The following is a 21,570-nucleotide window of genomic DNA, read 5'->3' as shown; positions in this document are numbered from 1 at the left end:
ATGAACACCTCTACTCCTACCCCAGCGCACTTAAACACACACACACACACACACACACACACACATCCATGGCTTTTATTTAAAATACTCTAATCCCAATCGCAGGTATCTGGTCTACTTTCAAATGAAACCAAGTATTTCCTTTTAAGTGAGAAAATGTTACACTTTTAAGTGACTCTGGAAAAGATTCATGTATCTGTAAATTAGTATTTGGCAGTGCCCTGAGAAATACCCCCTCCTCATGTTTGTAGTATTTTCTTCTGTAAACATATTAAGGGATTTATTGTTTAGATAGAATTGAGATGCCAAGTTTATATTCTGTGCGCGTCACCTACAAGAGCTTCGGTGTCAAAATCTGTTTACTTTACATCTGTTTTTCTGCCTCCTGTTGTATTCATGCATTGAAAATGAATAAGTTGCTTTTTCATCTGTCTTCTGAATTTTTATATTCATATGACAAAATGAATATCATCTATATACAGTTGCTGTAATGTAGAATGATATAGAAATGAGAATGAATTCCAATCTCAACTATTGAGAACAAGTATGTACAGTAGTCTCCCCTTATCCACAGAAGACATTCCAAGACCCCCAGTGGATACCTGAAAATGCAGAAGAGTACTGAACCCTATTATACTATGGGTTTTTTTTAAAAAATATATTTTATTGATTTTTTACAGAGAGGAAGGGAGAGAGATAGAGAGTTAGAAACATCGACAAGGGAGAAACATCGATCAGCTGCCTCCTGCACATCTCCTACTGGGGATGTGCCCGCAACCCAGGTACATGCCCTTGACCGGAATCGAACCTGGGACCCTTCAGTCCGCAGGCCGACGCTCTATCCACTGAGCCAAACCGGTTTCGGCTATACTATGGGTTTTTAAAAAATATATACACATCTGTGATAAGATTTAATTTACAAATTAGGTATAGTAAGAAATTTACAACAAAAACTGATAATGAAATAGAACAATTTTAACAATAAAATAAGGTTTACTTGAACACAAGCACTGTGATACCAAAAATAGTTAATCTGACAACCAAGACAGCTACTAAGTGACTGATAGATCATAGTTATATAGTATGAATACACCAGACAAAGGGATGATTCATGTCCAGGAAAGGATGACATAAAATTTTGGTGCACAATTTAAAACTTGCTAATTGTTTCTCAAATTTTCCATGTAATATTTTCAGACTGCTGTTGACCACAGGTAACTGAAACCTCAGAAATCGAAACTTTGGATAAGGGGGACTACTATATATATATATATATATATGTGTGTGTGTGTGTGTGTGTGTGTGATATGTGTATATCATATATAAATAATAAATAATTCTAGAATACCTGGGTTAGTGAGTAGCAGAGTGGTTAAGTGGATAGGCCCTGAAACCCTCTTCCTGTGTTCAAATCCCAGCTGTACTATTTGCTGGGTGTGCAACCTTGGGTATGTTTCTTGATCTTCCTGGCCCCTAAACTCTTGGGGTTAAATGATCCAATAGAAATAGAGCATTTAGAGTTGTGGTGGGCAAATACATAGTAGTGCTTCCTGAGTGTTAACTATGATTATCTAAAGTATTATAACATGACAATACCTTGCCAAGGTTAACAGTTCTCTCTACCTATAGCCAAGCATCTTTACATTAGATTTTAGAGACACTTGAGATTTTGTTTTCTCTACAAGTGTTAAAATACCATGCCAGGACACTTTCTAAACAGTTTGACAGCGTTCCCCATGTCAATTGATCACATTTTTATATTTTTCATCCTTAAAGTAACTCCCAAAAATTCCATTTTGAGTATGTTTAGCTTCTTGTTCAGTAATCAAAATATGATTTCTATATCTCCATAGACATTCTTTTTACACACCTTTTAATGGGTACTCATTAATAGTTATTATATTAGCAAGTTACAGTAATTTGATATTCATAAACAGTTTGCATCACCAAGCTCCTACCTGGCCTGTTTCTGGACAACTAGTTAGAATTGTAACCAGATCCAGGGTCAGCTGCCTGTTGCAATGAAAGCCAAAATTGTGAGCCCAAGTGCTAGTGCAAAAGGAAATAGGTTTATTCAAGTACTGACCACCTGAGAAAAATGAGGGACTATGGTCCCAAACATTTCAGTGCAGGCAGGGATTTTATAAGGAGGGAGAAGGAAAGCAAAACAAAGAGATCAGGGAAGGGGCTGTGGACATGTAGGCAGTGACCTTGCTGGTCCTGATATGGGTTTTCATGGTCAGTATCCTTGAGTTAGCCATCTGGATTCCTGTGTCTTGGCAGTCAGCAATAGCCAAGGCCTTGAAGTCAGGCTGCTCCTTAGATGGTTCACACAGGAATTGAAACTGCTGAACTGTGAAGTATACTAAAAAAACTGTTAACGTGCAATCTCTAGTTTTGAGAGAAAAATCAGGTTAGGTAACAAGCTGGGTTTAACATTTACTAAGATTAATATGGGTAGCTTTATATAAATATAGCGTATTCATTCCTCATTACAAAATTCCTGCAAATTTTCACCTTTTATTAGAGTACTAGAGGCCCGGTGCATGAAATTCGTGCGGGGGCGGGGGGGCAGTTCCCTCAACCCAGCCTGCACCCACTCCAATTGGGGACCCCTCGGGGAATGTCCAACCACCCCTAATTTCCCTCCTCTGCCAGCCAATTTTGTTCTGATTGGTCAGTTTCTATGCCAGTCAGTGTCAAAAGCTCCGCCTCTTAGGCAGGCATTGGCTCCTCGCAGTTGACCCAGATTTGGTTCTGATTGGTCAGTTTCTATGCCAGTCAGTGTCAAAAGCTCTGCCTTCTAGGCTGTCATTGGCTCCTCGCATTTGACCCAGATTTTGTTCTGATTGGTCAGTTTCTATGCCAGTCAGTGTCAAAAGCTCCGCCTCCGAGGCTGCCATTGGCTCCTCGCATTTGACCCAGATTTTGTTCTGATTGGTCAGTTTCTATGCCAGTCAGCATCAAAAGCTCCGCCTTCTAGGCTGCCATTGGCTCCTTGCATTTGACCCAGATTTTGTTCTGATTGGTCAGTTTCTATGCCAGTCAGTGTCAAAAGCTCCGCCTCCGAGGCTGCCATTGGCTCCTCGCATTTGACGCAGATTTTGTTCTGATTGGTCAGTTTCTATGCCAGTCAGTGTCAAAAGCTCCGCCTCCGAGGCTGCCATTGGCTCCTCGCATTTGACCCAGATTTTGTTCTGATTGGTCAGTTTCTATGCTAGTCAGTGTCAAAAGCTCCGCCTCCTAGGCTGCCATTGGCTCCTCACATTTGACCCAGATTTGGTTCTGATTGGTCAGTTTCTATGCCAGTCAGTGTCAAAAGTCCGCCTCCTAGACAGCCATTGGCTCTTCACAGTTGACCCAGATTTGGTTCTGATTGGTCACTTTCTATGCCATTCAGCGTCTCTGGGCCTATCAACGAGGCCTGATCAGAAAGGCGGTGCTGATCCAGCTGCCTTGGTGGAGGCCTGGAGAGAAATGGAGGCATGGCTGTTGGCCAGGCTGGTAGAGACAAAAGGCAAGTTCTGATCAACGGCTGCCACAGAGGCTACTGATCAGACCCTGCCTCTCTCTCTGCAGGCCTCTCTCTGGGCCTGATCCGCAGCCCCTGAGGCAGTCAGTGCTGGGTCCCCACGGCAACCCAGTACTGACTTCTGGTCTGGTCAACCCTGGCTCTTTATTATATAGATTATCAGCATTGTCTTGAGTTGACTATTTGTTTTCAATTGCTGGGTTTTGGGAAAAATTATTATAAGTTATGTTGGGTTTAACTTCATAATTATCAATTTAATTTATTGTGGTTTATGTGGTTAACTTTTCATTGTGGAGTGATATATATTTTCATGATCAGTATTTTGAAATAGATTTGTGCTGTAGTTGAACCTGTTTCATTCATCATACACCTACTGCTAAGGAAAAGCATATGTCATCCTCTTTTCCCTCCTTGACCTTATAAAGTTGTACTTCATTGTTAAGACCAAATTTTCCTCCTTCCTTCCTTTCTTCCTTGAGGCAGAGGTGCTAATGAAAAAATCTTTTTGAGAACCATCTTTTTAGTTGAAAGACTATTCCAAACTCCCTTTCATCAGTTCACCATTCATTCTAATTTACATAGAAACTTACCCAAAAAGCTCATGGAATCAAGGAACTATGTATTCAACGTTGTCTATTTTCCTTTTTTCCATGTTTGTCACTGGCTTGTAAATAGGATTTTAAAAAAAGAAAGTTCTTTCTGCCAAGATTATTTAAGATTAAGGGAAGTACAAAACTTGCTCCTAGAATAAACAGATAATACCCTTCTTTGTTTATCCAGGGTCCTTAGTGTGTCTTAATTCTCTAATCTAAAAGCTAGAGTTTATTTTTTTAAATATATTTTTATTGATTTCAGAGAGGAAGGGGAGGTAGAGAGAGATGGAAACATCAATGATGAGAATCATTGATTGGCTGCCTCTTGCACACCCCCACTGGGGATTGAGAGCACAACCCAGGCATGTGCCTTTGACTGGAATCAAACCCAGGACTCTTCAGTCTGCAGGCCTATCCTCTATCCACTGAGCCAAACCAGCTAGGGCTAAAAGCTAGAGTTTTTTGTTTGGGTTTCTTTTTTGCATTTGATAAAATATTTTAAAATTTTTCTCTTACTTTTTAAAAAGCTATACAAAACATAAGTTAAAATTTATTCTGGCTTTCAATTCTATGAGTTTAGACAAATGCATATAATTGTGTCACCACCACTATAATCAAGACACAGAATATTTCCACTACCACTAAAATTATATATTCACTGACTTTGTTGTCATCCTGCCTGCTCGCAATCTCTGGAAACTACTACTCTGTTTTCTGTTCCTATACTTTTGCTTTTTCTTGAACTGAATTTTAAATGATTGTAGGAGGCAATAGTGGAAGGGTTAATGGGATGTATTGTGCTTTAGCATTCTGTGTCCTGAGTCCTACTTGAGAAAGTATATTCAGTGATACCTACAGACAGATATATGTGCTTTACCATGTATATGTGAAACTTCCCTGTTAAATAAGAACTCTTTAGCATAAATTAATAACATTGAATATATTTATGGATCAGCATAAATTTAAAAATCGTGCTTTTGTTCCCTAGAGGCATGGTGTTAATTGGTTTATTAGTCAGGTGCAGTGGAGAGCCTGAGGTCAGAACAGTTGTCCTTGAACATGTAAATGAAGAGTGGATAATCACCATGTGTTATTGTTTGGGCTGATTTTATCTTTAATGGGTGATTCAGAATCCTGATTAATATTTAGATCAGTGACTGCTGGCCTCATTATCTTCAGAACTCTAAATAAAATACTTGATTTCTACCCAAGACAGCAGTTATGAGAAGCCCTTTTTTTTTTTTTTACTTCTTGTTGTTTCATGGATATAATTCTTGACCTCTCAATTCTTATTTTAAATAAGGAAAATTTCTATGAATGTGGGGCATCCTTAAACTTATTTTTATGGCCAAAAAATTCACATTTAAGTGTCTGGGAAAAGCACATCTATGCTCAATATATGAAGGGATGCTGTAAGAACAATTGCCCCAGCCCAGTGGTCGGCAAACTGCGGCTCACGAGCCACATGTGGCTCTTTCGCCCCTTGACCGTGGCTCTTCCACAAAATACCGACTTCTGCACATGGGCCATGAAGTTTCAGTCGCACTGTACGTGCATGCCCGCACATGGTATTTTGTGGAAGAGCCACACTCAAGGGGCCAGAGAGCTGCATGTGGCTCGCAAGCCGCAGTTTCCCTGACCACTGTCCTAGCCTGTTTGGTGCAATAGGCAGAGCATCAGCCCTCGATCTGAAGTGTCCTGGATTTGATTCTGGTCAAGGGCACGCACATACCTTGGTTGCATGCTCGATCCTTGGCCCTGGTCAGGGTGCATGAGGGAGGCAACCAATCGATGTGTCTCTCTCTCCTGTTTCTCCCCCTCTCTGCCACTCTAAAAAAAATTAATGGAAAAAAATCTTCTGGTGAGGATTTAAAAAAACAACAACAATGAAGGTGAGAGAACAAAGAAGGAGGAAATCAGCAGTGTGATGTTAACTTTGTGCTTTCTGAGAAAACTAATCCCAAGGAACTTTCACATGTTATGCCATTGACATTAATGCCTTTGCCCCCTCCCCTTTCACAGTGATTAAAGTCACTCTTATCCTCCTGCCTGCCATGACCTCCTCCATGAAGGGTGATTTGGAAGAAACAATGGTTTCAGCCAGTGTTCAATTTTGGGAAAAAAATCAACCATAAAGAAGAATAAAAAGAAAAAAAAAAGGATAGTATGTTGAACTCCCATGTCTCTTGAGCATGGCTAGTGTTTTGCCTTGTTGGTGACGGCAGGAACGGACCTGGGTTCAGCAACCTCAGTACTTGAGTTCTGGCTAGGAAAGATTCAAAGCCAAGACTCAAACTATAAGACGGCACTTATTTAGAAATCACAGAGGTAGAAGAAGCAATTTATAGAAGAAATGAGCTTAGAAAACAAGTTATAGAGTCAAGGGAATGGCCCTTGGAGCTTAGAAGTGAGGAAAGTAAAGTTGACCTGCCTGAAGGGATGGGGAGGGGAAAAGGCACTATTTTAGTTGAAAGTGTGCTCCTGGGAGGAAGGGCACCCTGGGTCCTCTGTCCTAAGGGTTTTAAGGGTGGAGATTTTAGGGGAGGTCCCAGGGGAAGATCTCAATAGAATATTCAGCAGCTTTCACAGTAGCTGAAGGAGTTGGGGTCATGGCTCTACTGATTGGTTGGGGCCAGAGTAGGGAGTAGTTGATCATTATGTCAGGTCCTGATGTCAGCCAGGGCATCTTTCTGTATGGCAGCGGTTCTCAACCTGTGGGTCGCGACCCCTTTGGGGGTCGAATGACCCTTTCACAGGGGTTGCCTAAGACCATCGGAAAACACATATATAATTACATATTGTTTTTGTGATTAATCACTATGCTTTAATTATGTTCAATTTGTAACAATGAAATTGGGGGTCACCACACCATGAGGAACTGTGTTAAAGGGTCGCGGCATTAGGAAGGTTGAGAACCACTGCTGTATGGTTTGGTGAGGGTGTCATTCAGCTTTCATGGGCCTGTGGCTGAAATACAACTGAAGTCAAGATGTCAATAGACCTGAGGAAATAGTTTGATGCTGTCCAGAAGCTGATGTCCTAAGGGCTTAATAATTAAGAAAGGGAGTAGACAGACAGAAGGAGAAAGGGTCATATTTAAGAAATGGAGTTTCTGCGAGGTTTCAATATCATCTGCCATGCAGTCCACATTGAAATTGCCCCATTGACCCAGAATGTTCCTCACATCTGGCTGTTTTCTTCCAGGATCCAGTCAAGGTTTTTGTCTTGCATCTGATTGTCATGTCTCTGAACTTTCACTTAATCTGAACAGTCTCCTGGCATTTTTTTTTTTTTTTTCATTCACAGCATTGATGTTATTGAAGAGCCCAGGCCAGTTCTGTTAAAGAAAGTCCCATATTCTGGAATTTTCTGGTTGTTTCTTTATGATTAGATTCAGGTTAAAAAATTTTGGCAAGAAGATGATAGAGTTGATAGTGTGTACTTTCCACAGTATCACATCTGGAGGGACAAAATAACATTTTGTTCTTATTGGTAACACTAAGAATGTGAAGGTGGTGGTAGTCAGATATATCCATTGTACTTGAAAAGTCATTTTTATGGTATTTTGAGACCTTATGAATATGCTATTCTTCTACAGCCTTTCACCCTACTCTTTTAGTGTCTATTGATGGTCCTTTTCTAATTCATTGATTCTATTGGTGGTTACATGGTAGTGATTTTCTAATTCTACCATTCTGTTTTCATGTCTTAGCAGGCTTTCTTCTTTGAAGAAAAAGCTTCCATTTCTCCCCTCTTGATTATCACCAAGGACAATCCTTTCCCCCCCAAAGCAATGTAACCATATGTCTGATACATGCATTTCCATATTAACTGACTTTTGTGGGAGTGACAAGTTGACTGCATCATATAACATGAGCTGTGTGCTAATGACAATTGAGAAGCTCATAGTATTTTCTCTTTTTCTTTCTTTTTTGCTCCCTCAGTTTATCTTGACCTGCACCTATCAGTCCATGTGGCTCATATATGCCATACCATCTAACCATAGGAGGAAGGACACATAATGCCAAAAAGAAGGGGTAAAGAAGGTGATCAGGAGAGATAGGAGTATGCATTTATCACAGTAATTTCTGAAAATTCACTTGTATCTTCATATAGCTCTCAGTAGGTCAGCATAGAATGCAGTTCAATATTTGGTAGCTGGGTATTAACCCAGGTAGGCCTTACTTAGATATTAGAGCCTCTAACACCTTCAAACAAGTTAAAGATTCAAACAATTTCAGAAATCAGCCTGTATGGTTCCATAGGAAATCACTTTTGTGTTAACCTTCTTAAGACTACTTTAAGCATACATATTTTTAGTATTAAAATAGTAGATAATCTTGAGCCACTTCCTTAACCCCTTTGAGCCTTTTTTCATCTTTTCATCTGTAACATTAAGTTAAATACTATCTCAATAGTACTTATCCCCAAGTTTCTTTGATTATATGGTAAATGTTATAAATAGAAAAAAATCAGAAAGGGAAATGTATCACTGTACTTATTTCAAAGCTTGGTCATAATCAGGAAAGCCTTACCTGATTTTCTGGGTAACAATTTTTGTAACAGATATAAGATATGGAAAACAGTCTTGTACATATAGTACACATGGCCTTTCACATGAGACCAGCTGTTCTCTGAATAGAAGTAGCAGGATGTGAGAAAATATTATGTGGAACCTCATATAAACGATTCCTTGTGTTTGTACACTATATTTTTATTAACAACTCAAAGGTAAAATGTAAGTATCTTGTGTCTAACAGGATCAAAATACCACCCTCCTTCTGTTTTATCTGTTACATGCAGGTTTCATATAGTTTTATAGATTTTTTTTTATCACTCATTTGATTTTCATAAAAATTGGGATTGTTTGGAAGACGAATCATTAATATTCTTTACAACTTATTCTTGTTCCTCCTTTTATGTTCATTGCTGGTGCAGACTTCTCTCTTATGTAAAATATTCCACTGATGCCCTTGGTAGATTTAGAGGTTGTTAAAGAAATGATAATGACAGCTCAAGGAACAGTTAAGAACTGCCTGTCCTTATACAGTCTGACCCTGGCTAGTCATTCTGCTTGTAGTTTTAAATCTTTGTGTACAGACTGTAATTCACAAAACAATTTTGAGCCATTTAAATTCAGCAAATCTTTCCAAACATTAGGGCCTTTTACAATCACAGCCAGAAATGTTGGGTTGTCAGCTACTAATGCCATTACTTATTAACAGTGGCAATGATACTGAAATCGTCAGTTGGATTTTTGAAGGGGACATTTTACTAGTGAAAGCAGCAAATGAAAATGGCCAGGAAGGAGAGCCTGGCCAGTGTTGCTCAGTGGTTGAGCATCAATCCATGCAACCAGGAGGTCACGGTTCGATTCCCGGTCAGGGCACAGGGCATGTGCATGGGCTGTGGGTTCAATCCCCATAGAGGGCATGCAGGAGGCAGCCTATTGATGTTGATGTTTCTATGTTTTTTTATTGATTTTAGAGAGAGGAAGGGAGAGGGAGCGAGATATAGAAACATCAGTGATGATTTATACTGGGGATTGAGCCTGCAACCCAGGCATTTACTCCGATGGGGAATCGCACCGTGACCTCCTGGTTCATAGGTTGAAGCTCAACCACTGAGCCACACAGGCTGGGCAAAACATATTTTTTTAAAAAAGAAAATGTCCAGGAAAGAGAGATTAACCTTTTTAAAAATCTGTGGTTTGTCCCCATTGTCTTCCCTAAATTGACCAATAAGAATGTTTGGAAATTCTATTCATGCATATGAATGTATTTAATATTAATATATTTAGTTATTGTTTTTCCTCTAAATGGGCAGGAACTCTACTAAATAAAATGAAAATGTACATTCATGCACACACACATAACTCAGGCACACTCTTATACTAGTTAATCTGCCTTACCTTGTGTGGGATAAGTATTTGCATAATTTCTGCTGTTTGTCCTGGAATACATTACATAGAGTTGTCTATTTGAGAAGCAACTTAATTTCAAATCAGGTGCTATGATTTTAGCATGTTCCCTTGTAACTTTCAGCTAATTCTTTTTAAATTTTTTTCCAGTCTCTTTTTTCCTCTGTTCACAATCTCTTAACTAGTGTGGCCTTCCTCTTATAGCATCAGTAGTTGAACAGACCTATCATAGCTTCTCAATTTCTCTGATGTATAAGATAGGCACCCTCCAGGGCTCCCAAGAAAGTCTGGGGATTAGTTAGTAGTCACGTACCCATGTTGGTTTCTTTTTTTTTAAAAATATATTTTATTGATTGTTTACAGAGAGGAAGGGAGAGGGATAGTTAGAAACATCGATGAGAGAGAAACATTGATCAGCTGCCTCCTGCACACCTCCTACTGGGGATGTGCCCGCAACCAAGATACATGCCCTTGACCGGAATCGAACCTGAGACCTTTCAGTCTGCAGGCCGACGCTCTATCCACTGAGCCAAACCAATTAGGTCCATGTTGGTTTCTTATTTTTGACAAATGAACCATGGTAATGTGAGGTTTCTCAATCTTGGCACTGCTGGCACTTTTGGCCCAGATAATTCTTTGTTGTAGGGGGCTATTCAGTGCATTGTTGCACATTTAGCAGGATCCTGGCTTCTATCTACTAGACACTAGTAGCAACCCTTTCCCCAGTTGTGACAATCAAAAATGTCTCCAGACATTGTCAGAGGTTCTCTGTGGTACAGAATGGTTCTTGGTTGAGAACCACTGAGATAGAGCGTGGCTGCCTGCCTATGCGGTTCCCCTTCAGGCCCTCAGTATGAATTTTGTGGATTCCTATATTTTAAGCCATTCCTATCTTCTAAACATATCCTCCAAATCTAGAAATAGACTATTAGTCTTTTGTGTGTGATACCATAGCAGATGAACCAGACATTAACTTAAAAAAACTATTTTAGCCCAGCTGATATGGCTCAGTAGTTGAGTGTTGACCTATGAACCAGGAGGTCACAGTTCGATTCCTGGTCAGGGCACATTCCTGGGTTGCGGACTCGATCCCCAGTAGGGGGCGTGAAGGAGGCAGCCGATCAATGATTCTCTCTCATCATTGATGTTTCTATCTCCCACTCCCTCTCCTTTCCTATCTGAAATCAATTTAAAAAAAGAGAAAAAAAAAACTATTTCAAAGTAAACTTTGGGCAGTTCATTAATGTACTGATTTTGGCTTCTGCTCCTTAGACCAGTGATGGCGCACCTTTTGAGCTCGGCGTGTCAGCATTTTGAAAAACCCTAACTTAACTCTGGTGCCGTGTCACATATAGAAATTTTTTGATATTTGCAACCATAATAAAACAAATATGTACATTTTTGATATTTATTTTATATATTTAAATGCCATTTAACAAAGAAAAATCAACCAAAAAAATGAGTTCGTGTGTCACCTCTGACACACGTGTCATAGGTTCACCATCACTGCCTTAGACAAACCTTATAAGTTTAATTTTTTTAGCTCTTCAGGATGACTAGGCTTTTTTTTCCATTTTAAGCTCATTTAGATATTAAAAATTTGTATTGTGATCATATTCCTACTTAATTGCTACCCATTCTTCAATTTAGCAAACTTTGTTGGAGGGGATAGAAGCATAGTTCCTGTCCTTAAGTAACCTGAAATCTAGGGGAAACAAAGGAGTTTTAGGCAAGTATTGTTTCTAGGGCAATAGTTCCTTTTCATCATCTGGGAACTACTGGGTACAATCTCTTACATGTTTAATTCTTGCTATACTATTTTTTTTAAAGTATCGACATGGTTTTTAAAAAACCTCTCACAATTGAGATGCCAGTTCCCTTCTCTTAAAAATAAGCTTACCTTGGCTGGTTTGGCATCGGCCCAAGGACCCAAGGGTCTCAGGTTTGATTCCTGGTCAAGGACACGTACCTGGGTTGCAGGTTTCCCAGCCCTAGTAGAGGTACGTGCAGGAAGCAACCAATTGATGTGTCTCTCTCATATCGATGTTTCTCTCTCCCCTCCTCTCCTCTCACTCTCTCTGGAAATCATTGGAAAAAATATCCCCGGGTAAGGATTGAAAAAGAAAGAAAGAAAATAGGAAAGAAAAAAAATTCTCACCTTGCTAACGGCAAACATTTAGTAAAAGCAATGGGTCAACCAATTATAAAGCTAGTGCAAAAATTAAAAGGAAAAAGTAGGAAGATCATGTGTAATTACAACAATAAATTAAGGGATATACACAAACACACACCACATACACACACAAAGTTTAAAAAAAACTAAAAGAAAAAGACCCTTATATGTGTCTGGTAGCTGGGATGTAGGGCTTGCTGAGAAATCTTACCATCACACTTCTTCTGCGGCCATGAACTCATATATATCCTAAGAGAAAAATAAGTATTCAGGTTGACCCCCGGCAGCCATTTTGGGCCTGGTCCTTCAGTGCCTAAGAATTTATGTGGGAAGCACAACGTGTAAGAACCCCAGAAGTTATTCTGAACCCTGGAAAACCCTCTAACTCTAAACTTGCCACATAATATCAGTTCACATTATTATATTGGTAGTTACATCCGTTGGCTAGAAATTGCAGATATTGGGATTCCTTTAACTATTTTTATACCTTGTGAAGATGACAGTTGTATAAAGCAACCCTGTAGTGTACTGTAATGGAGAAGCAGTAATGACACTGGATCCTTACCCTGACCTCCATGCTCTGGTGGAGAGTTGCTAATAAGTGAGGACCAACAGAGAAGGAAACACAATATACTTTTTAAAAAAATACATTTTTATTGACTTCAGAGAGGAAGGGAGAGGGAGGGAGGGAGAAAAATCATCGATGAGGAAGAATCATGAATTGGCTGCCTCCTGAACACGCCCCCCCCCAGTGGGGATCGAGCCTGCGATCCAGGCATGTGCCCTTGACCTGAATCGAAACGGGACCCTTTGGACTGCAGGCTGACGCTCTATCCACTGAGCAAACCAGCCAGGGCCACAACATACTTTTAATGTGTGGCTATCAAACTGGAAGTTGCTGTGGTAGCTTTGCTTTTTGTGTGTGCATGGTATAGAAGAGAAAAAAGGCGGTATTGCCAAAAATAAGGGACAAAAAAACCCCAAAACCCTCACACACCTAGAGCTAAATGGCCGGTTCCTAGAGTTTTTGCTTAGATGGTTCGAGAATGGCATTTAGGGGTGAGGGCAAGGTCACCCTTAATACCGAGAGAAGATATCTGAGGTGTCTTTATATGTCAGCAAATAATGAAACCAATAAGGATGATCTCAATCCAATGCCAACGTACCTGTCCTTTGACCTCAACAACTTCCTGCCATTCCACTCTATCCATATTTGTTTTCCCTAGAATGATCAGAATGCTAGATTTTAAAAGTTTTAGCTCTGGTAGAATTTTTTAGACGCTTGCCTGATTTTTGATTCTTTTTTTCTTTATTGCCAGACAAGGGGAGAGGGAGTATCACTAGGATAGAGAATGACTTGTAGTAAAAATGAAAGATGGAAACAGAATGAGAATGTGAATCCCAGTGCCTTGTCTTCAGTGATGCCATGTGGCATAGGTGAGCAGTTTTAAAGGAGCTCAAATGATGGATCTTGCATCATAGGAGCTAGAAAGAACCTTGAGCATTTCCAACCTTTAAGCACGGGAGAATCTGTAGTATTTTGAAAGAGGAGAAGTGTCTATAACGTCCCTTGGTAATTCACACTAATGCTTTAACAACTTTCAGAATCAGGAAATTCTTCCGTATGAGTTACAACCTAAATTCTTCATGCTGCTTAAGCCTGTTTATTCTTGTTCTGTCCTCAGTGGAGAGATTGAACAGCTGGTCACAGGCCCCTACACAAGAGCTACTCACATAATTGAAAACTCTTCTTACTAGTAAATCTCCCCTTTAGCTACTCTTTCTTGCTCCTTTTTTTTTTTCCCCCTTCATGGCTAAATAATCTCAATTTTCTTAAGCTGTTCTCAGAGGTCTTTCAACCCCTTTAATTATTGTTGTGTCTTTCTGCCAAGCCTTCTCTAAATGCTGGGTCAGCTGTTAGCCACCAGAACTAGACACCATTTTCCCAGAAGGATTTGAACAGTACCGAGGGCAATGAGATCACTTCCTCACGCGATACTTGCTATGCCTTTAGTAATACATCACAGACATTCTATTTCCTTTCATTCTTTTATGGTTTGCACCTACATTTGTTGCTGACTCATGGCCAGACTATTGTTTGGTTTTCCAGAATGAATAGAAGCTTTCTGCTGTATTTCGCTTTCCATATTAGGCATGAATTCTTACGCTGCAGCGTGTCTTTGACTCCATCATTAACCAAATGATCATTTAAACCTAAGTCAGAAAAAAATACATAAGTTCAGATTAAGCATCAATCAACCCATGCTTTTTATAGGAATGAACTGGTGGTGCTTTTCAGTTTACTGCCGTTCTGTAATGGTTTGTCTCCTAGCTACACGGGGCTATTTTGATAAAGTCAGTTTCGAGACCAGTGGAGCAAGAGATTGTTATAGGACATTGTAACTGAAACTTGTAGTTCTTTTGACAAAGTCTCTCACTGTGTTTTTGTGTACAAGATGAGAAACATGTGCAGTAGAGGTTAGACAATAACTGGAAAGAGTCACACTTAAACAGTCAGAGAGGGCTGAGTCCTGGACTTGTGTTCACCTGAGGTGCAGGTTCTGGTGATGTGGCTCATGTTTTATTTTTTTTGTTAATCCTCACCCAAGGATATTTTTTCCCATTGATTTTTCAAGAGAGTGGAAGGGAGGGGGAGAGACACAGAGAGAGAAACATGGATGTGAGAGAGACACATCGATTGGTTGCTTCCCTCATGCGCCCCAACCGGGGCTAGGGATTGAGCCTTCAACCAAGGTACATACCCTTGACCGGAATTGAACCCGAGATCCTTCAGTCCAAGGGCTGATGCTCTAACCACCGAACAAAACCAGCTAGGACGTGGTTCATGTTCGACCTTGGCCTAAATGTTTGATATTTTCACCAGTGACTTTTTTGATGAAGACAGAACACATATTTTAAAATGTACAGAATATACAGAGTTGGGTATAATGGCTAATTCATGGACTGTAAGAGATAGGATTTTTAAGGGTATTGATGAGATTGTACAGTGTACACTGGGATCAGACTGACAGGACAGTGTTTGACAGAAGTGAGAGGAAACAAATTCAAATGAATAAGTACAGAATGAAGGAATCACCGGAAACAGCCAAAATCATTATTTTCTGTCATACCCAATACGCAGTGATGGCAAACCTTTTGAGCTCGGCGTGTCAGCGTTTTGAAAAACCCTAACTTAACTCTGGTGCTGTGTCACATATAGAAATTTTTTATATTTGCAACCATAGTAAAACAAAGATTTATATTTTTGATATTTATTTTATATATTTAAATGCCATTTAACAAAGAAAAATCAACCAAAAAATGAGTTCGCATATCACCTCTGACACGCGTGTCATAGGTTCGCCATCACTGCATAGAGCATTAGTAACTTGTGGTGTTCACAGTCCTTGGAAGTTAAAAAAGGGGTGGGGGGGTCTTGGGATCACTGAGTAACAAATGTGGGAAATTCTGAGGCTAAGCAAAGTTTAACATGTTTCTTTACTGATGACCTTCTTAGCTTCTAATATGTTAATGTACATTAAGAATTTTAAGAGGTGGGTATAACATGCAATGTTTCATTAATTCATTTAACCTTTTTATGAAGCATTTTGCTGGATGATTGATCTGCTGAATACACTGGGAAACACTGACTCAGAGGTTTTAGTTGAGTGGAAACCCTGTGCGAGCCTGTAGTATTGAACAAAAGCAAGTCATCCAGTTATATTGGATGAGAAATGGAGGGTCCATTCCCAGCAGGTCATATGTGGAGAATAATTTTCTAAAGGACAGTGGCAAATCAAGCCATGTCATATGAGGAAGAAAGAAAAGGAATGGGGATGAGGTGGCATGGACATAACAGCTTTGGTAAAATACTTAAAAGGCTGTTAGAAGGCTGAAGACTTCTGGGTTTCTGGTCAGATGGATAATTATAATGACAGTAACAACAGCAAATACTGACATGGCCCTTGCTATGTGCCAGACACTGTTCCAAATGCCTTTCACTTGTTAACTCATTTAAATCTTACAACTCTATGAGGTAGGCGCTATTAATAGTTCCACTTCATGGCAGAAGAAAATTAAGACACAGAGAGATAAAGTTATTTCCCAAGGTCACACAGCCCATAAGTGGCAAACAGGGGTCAAACTCCTGGAGCCTCTAATTCTATTCGTTCTGCTGGTGGATTTCAGCTCAGGCTGAAGACACTTTTAATAGGGTTTCCTGGACATAAATATTCAAGATCGTCCATTAAAGATGTTTGCTCTCGTGCACGGGTGGTGTTTATATAGAGTCTAAGAGAATGCACTAGCGGTGGTTAGGAGTTTGAGCTCTATGACTGCTAAAGGCCTTACAGCTCTGTGGTGCCATTGCAAGATGAATTCACTTCTGTGGGTCCCTTTCAGCTTTTAAATTTTCCACAAAGTACCTCAAAAAGTGCTCAACAAAAGCTTTTATCAGAAGCTTGAATTTACACCATTTGCAGCTAGGAAATTTAAGGTTAAACAACTCATTACAATGTTGGGAAATTTGTAGTCAGGGGTAATGACTGGTACTGCTGAAGTGGTGGGTGTTGCAAGGCAAGTGACCTGTTGATCTAAATGCTACTGCCTTCCTATGTGAAATGTGAATAGAATCTTTATTAACAAACCACATTCAAGGGAAGCAACATGGGTTTGCAATTCAAATACACATTGCCTGTATAATACTAAATAGCCATCATATATTCAGTTTAAATTGGTCTCAGAATAGGTAGTGCCCTTGGGTTCTTGGCAAAGTGAATGAAAATCGTTACTAGAGAAGGCATTTTCAGTCAAGGGCTCAAAGCACCTCCAGAAAATATTTTGAGGTCAATGTAGTACATGGTAAAAAAAATAATAAGCTCACAAGAAATCAAGGTGAGCAAGAAGCAGCAGAAATAGCAGACCACAGAAGCAGATCCACAGTAATTTTACGTCTTGGAATCATTAGACAGAGATTATTTTTTGAAAACTGGTCACTCTGTTTAAGAGAAAACAACAGACATTGGAAAATATCTGCAGGGAACCACAATCTTTAGAAGTGACCTTAAAAATGACTAACTAGCAGCAGCTGGTTTGTTCTCAGTAGATAGAGTGTTGGCCCATGGACTGAAGTTGTGTGTTTGATTCGGGTCAAGGGCACGTACCTCAGTTGCAGGCTCGCATCCCCGGCATCAGGTGGGAGGCAACCAATTGATGTTTCTCTCTCTTTGTCTCTCCTCCTCCCTTCCACTCTCTCTAAAAATCAATGTAAAAATATCCTCAGGTAAGGATTAACAACAACAACAAAATGACCAACTAGAACTTCTAGATATTAAAAAGTACAATAACCAAAGTTTAAAACATACTGTATGAGCTTATAACAGACGGAATGATTCTAAAGAGAGAAATAGATTCCAGGCAGAAGGGATTGTTTGCAACAAAGCATAAAGGACAAAAAAAGGAAAACTAGAGAAATGCAGGCTAGATAGAAAACGTCTACATTTATCTTATAGATTTCTGTAAGCAGAGCAGACAGGGGATGGAGAAGAGACACTATTTGTTGAGATGATGACAGAAGATTCTAGAGCTGACTAAAGACTTGAACCCACAGGTTTCAGAAGCCCAGTTAATTCTAAAAAGTATAAATAAAACCCTGGAGACACAATATAAGACAGGAAAAGGACAAATTGCCTTCAAAGGAACAACAGTCAACTTTACTGCTGACTTCTTAGCAGTAGCAGCAGAAAAAGTGAGATAAAAGTGGAATAATATTTCAGTGTGCTACAACAAAGTAAAAACAAAACCCCCCAAACCTAAAAATCTATGTCCAATGAAGATAGCTATCAAGAATATGGATAAAAAAGAGAGATTTTTCAGATAAAACCTGAGATATTCACCACCAGCAGATACTAAAGGAATGAAAAACAAGAAGGAAGTCGTCAATCTAACAATATAAAAAATTAAAAGAGTCTTATGGGGTTAAAAAAGCAAGATCTAATTAAAATGCACGACTATGATAATGTATAAATCAAGTGATGGGTAAATATATTTTGAGCTTTCTAAAATCATTGTACTGCTTGGGAGGAATGATATTTATTAAAATTTAGACTTTGAAAGAGGGAGAAAGAAAGAGGGGAAAATAAAGACACAGACAAAGAAACAGCAGGTCACCAAGAAACCAACACTAGGCCTGGCAGCTTGCACTCAGTATCAGCTCTGCCACCAATTAGTTGTATGGCCTTTGAAAAGCTACTTCTCTCATCTATGTCGCTTGTTTTTTGTGGGGTTTTTTGTTTGTTTGTTTTTTGTCTGTAAAATGAAGCTTTGGGACAAGATGAATTTTGAAACCTCTTCATTATGATTCTATGACACATTGAGAAATAGATTCTTTAGAGAAAAAAGGAATCAATAGTTCTGAGTTATTTTTTTTCCTCCTTTGAAATTTTATCAATAAACACTTGTCTTTTACTTCTGGCTAACTTATATATCTGCTCAAACACTGGAGCTCAATATAGTCTCACTCAGGCGTGTATTTTGCTTTCCATTAGTTTGTTTTTTGTTTGCTTGTCATCTCGTAGCCAGAGTAATGGCAGCTCACAGCCTTAAGGGTAGATGGCTCATGTGAATGTTAGGGGGACCATTTGCAGAAATGAGCTGCAAAAACTGGCCTTCATTGTACAACTTATTGCTTTTTTTCTTTTAACTCATGACCTCAACTGACATGTGCCTCCTTTACTTTCTCACCTTCTCCCCACCCCACAACCCTTCACTCTCCCTCCTGTCTCTGCAGGCCAATAATAAGCCTGAGATTGAAGCGGCCCTCTTCCTAGACTGGATGAGGCTGGAACCCCAGTCCATGGTGTGGCTGCCAGTCCTGCACAGAGTGGCTGCTGCGGAAACCGCCAAGCATCAGGCCAAGTGTAACATCTGCAAGGAATGCCCAATCATTGGATTCAGGTATTAGGAGCCCTCCAGATGTCAATTTTTTTGCATGTCTTTTCTTGCCTTTTAATGCCTTGATCTTTTACCTCCTGTACCAGTTGCTGTTAGTCTTCAAAGTGGGAAAGGAGGTGATCCATCACGCCCCTGACCACTGTGTTATTTTGGTGCATCTGGCTCTTTAGGCAGGTGTCTCTCTCCACCTGTGCTTTTCAGCTCTGCAGAGGCACAGTCTTGGGTGAACATGACTGACTGCCTCTCTCCACTAAGATATGTGTCCGTCAACCGTATACAGATAAACCGTGCCTCCACCTTCCTGCAACCAAAACATTTTCACCATCTTTTTTTTTTCCCCCCACTGTCTTTTCTGTTTATAGGCAGTATCCAAGAATTAGTTATAAAACTAAGGAGTGATTCTATTTTGGGAGACCTGTCATGGTAGCTCAGTCTCTTATACACGTTGTACCATTTCCCCCCCACCCTCCCCGTAAAGTAATAAGACTTGTTTTAAGCACCCTGGGACCTCTTTATCTGCTAATCTGATTAGGCTCTTCACGTAGTATCCTAATGAACTTCTAAGGGAATATAAAGTATGCAAGTAAATGAAAGATTCACAAAGCAGCTATAAAAGGAAAATGTTCCTTATAAGTTTAAAAGTAAAAAGAGATAAGAAGCATAGCAGGTTATTATTCGGATATTCTTAAACTGTCACAGAAAACAACTAGCTCTTAAACCTTCCGCCTTGTCGACCTGTTTGGGGAGACAGAATATTTTTAAATGGATTCATCTTATTGAACAGTAATCCCCAATCCAAATTCTGAAATGATGATGTATTTAAACATCTGGGTCAACATCAAGGTTTCCTTAGTGATGTCTAAGTCATAAAGTTGTAAACTATAGTCCATGCCTGTTCAGAATCCACTTAGCCGCTAAGTAAATACTCTTCCTGGTTATGCTTGGACTTGTTTTAATACTTGGTTGCCTAATAACTACTTTGTGTCATTTGTGTGCTCTGTCCTTCCATACTTCATGCTCTTTACAAAGGGGTTTTATAAAAGCTTGAGAGCAGTGGTTCCCAACGTGAGGCACATGCCCCACAGGGGGGCAATTTGATTTTTAAGGGGGACAATTTGAGAATGAGTTATTAACAGTGAATTTTTTGCATTTCTTATGGTTCTAGGGGTCTCATATATAGTATATAAATATATATTGTGACCTGTTTATGCATTTCAGTTCTGTATTATGTTTTGAAACTTTATTTGCTATTTTTTCATATCACTTCATATTATTATTTCTTAACAATTTCTTAATGACTTCTTCCTCAGTACTTAACTTTCCTTTCGTTCTTTTATTTTTCTCTTTCATGGATGCCATGTTCTTTGGAAGCTTGTTTAGACCAATGAATAGCCTTTTAGGCTTCCTCCACGTGAATAGGAGTTCACTTTTTGAATAATAAGAATTATATCACGGGCGGGGGGCATCAGGATTTTAGAGATGCTTAGGTGGGGCGTGGCCAAAATAAGGTTGGGAACCACTGCTTTAGAGGTTTCTGAAGCCTAGATAGACAACACTGAGTAGGCAGTGCTTGCAAAGGACACCTTCTTTCCGTCCTGGTTTTGGCAGGTAAGAATGATGCTGTGGCAAGGGCGGGTATGGGGAGCCACAGGGCAGAGCATTGCATTCCTTCTTTCCTGAGCTTTCCTCACTAGTAAGATGCATAGCGGGAAATTTTATAAAAATAAGAAAGGAGATGCTTTGGAAGATCTAAGAGCATTTTTACATTCACTCCTTTTATCCTTATCAGATTCGATTATTTTAGGAATTAGCACTTCTCTTTCCTCCCCGCTCTCCCCTTTCCCTAAAGATGGTTGGGATCTAAAAAAGTCATCTCCCCCTCCCCCTCCATTTCCCATATGTGACATAAAGAATATGTTTATTTGAATTGGCTCAAATTCTTACCTGAGAAAGCGAAAGGCAGAGAGAATGTGAAACAAAGGATACACTATTCAAAATGTACCGTCTAGTACGCACACATTATTAATTCTTTTCATCTAATCCAATTTTTGTGCTTTATTGGGGCTTCAGTTATCATTTGTGGGTAATGTGGTAAGGGATTTCTGAAGAGAGACAGATGAAAGAGATTATTCAAGTAACTCTCTGAAGATGAATCATGTCAATCAATCAGAAAAAGTAATTTAAAAAGGTTTATTTTAATGGAAAGTTCTTGTTTAAGTTTCTTTTGTTTTATGAAATTACTTCATATATGTATATGTATATAAATATATGTATATGTATATATATATATTTTATTGATTTCAGAGAGGAAAGGAGAGGGATAGAGATAGAAACATCGATGAGAGACAGACATCAATCAGATGGCTGCCTCTTGAACGACCCACTGGAGATTGAGCCCGCA

The 21,570-nt window shown here is 39.5% G+C and overlaps 1 protein-coding gene across 5 annotated transcripts in view; it reads left to right on the top strand.

Annotated features, from left to right (window-relative positions):
* The window catches only part of DMD (dystrophin), a 2,781,977-nt gene that overhangs the window by 2,701,919 nt on the left and 58,488 nt on the right, over positions 1 to 21,570 (top strand). For all 5 annotated transcript variants that reach the window (XM_081115404.1, XM_081115406.1, XM_081115405.1 and 2 more), the window contains one exon: positions 19,006 to 19,172. In XM_081115404.1, the coding sequence (XP_080971530.1) occupies positions 19,006 to 19,172 (167 nt within the window). The remainder of the gene's footprint in view (positions 1 to 19,005; positions 19,173 to 21,570) is intronic.

The sequence above is a fragment of the Myotis nattereri genome (genome assembly GCF_964212035.1).
Source record: "Myotis nattereri genome assembly, chromosome: X".
Classification (NCBI taxonomy): domain Eukaryota; kingdom Metazoa; phylum Chordata; class Mammalia; order Chiroptera; family Vespertilionidae; genus Myotis; species Myotis nattereri.
The sequence above is the reverse complement of the archived record's forward strand: the minus strand, read 5'-3'. Positions and strand labels throughout refer to the sequence as shown.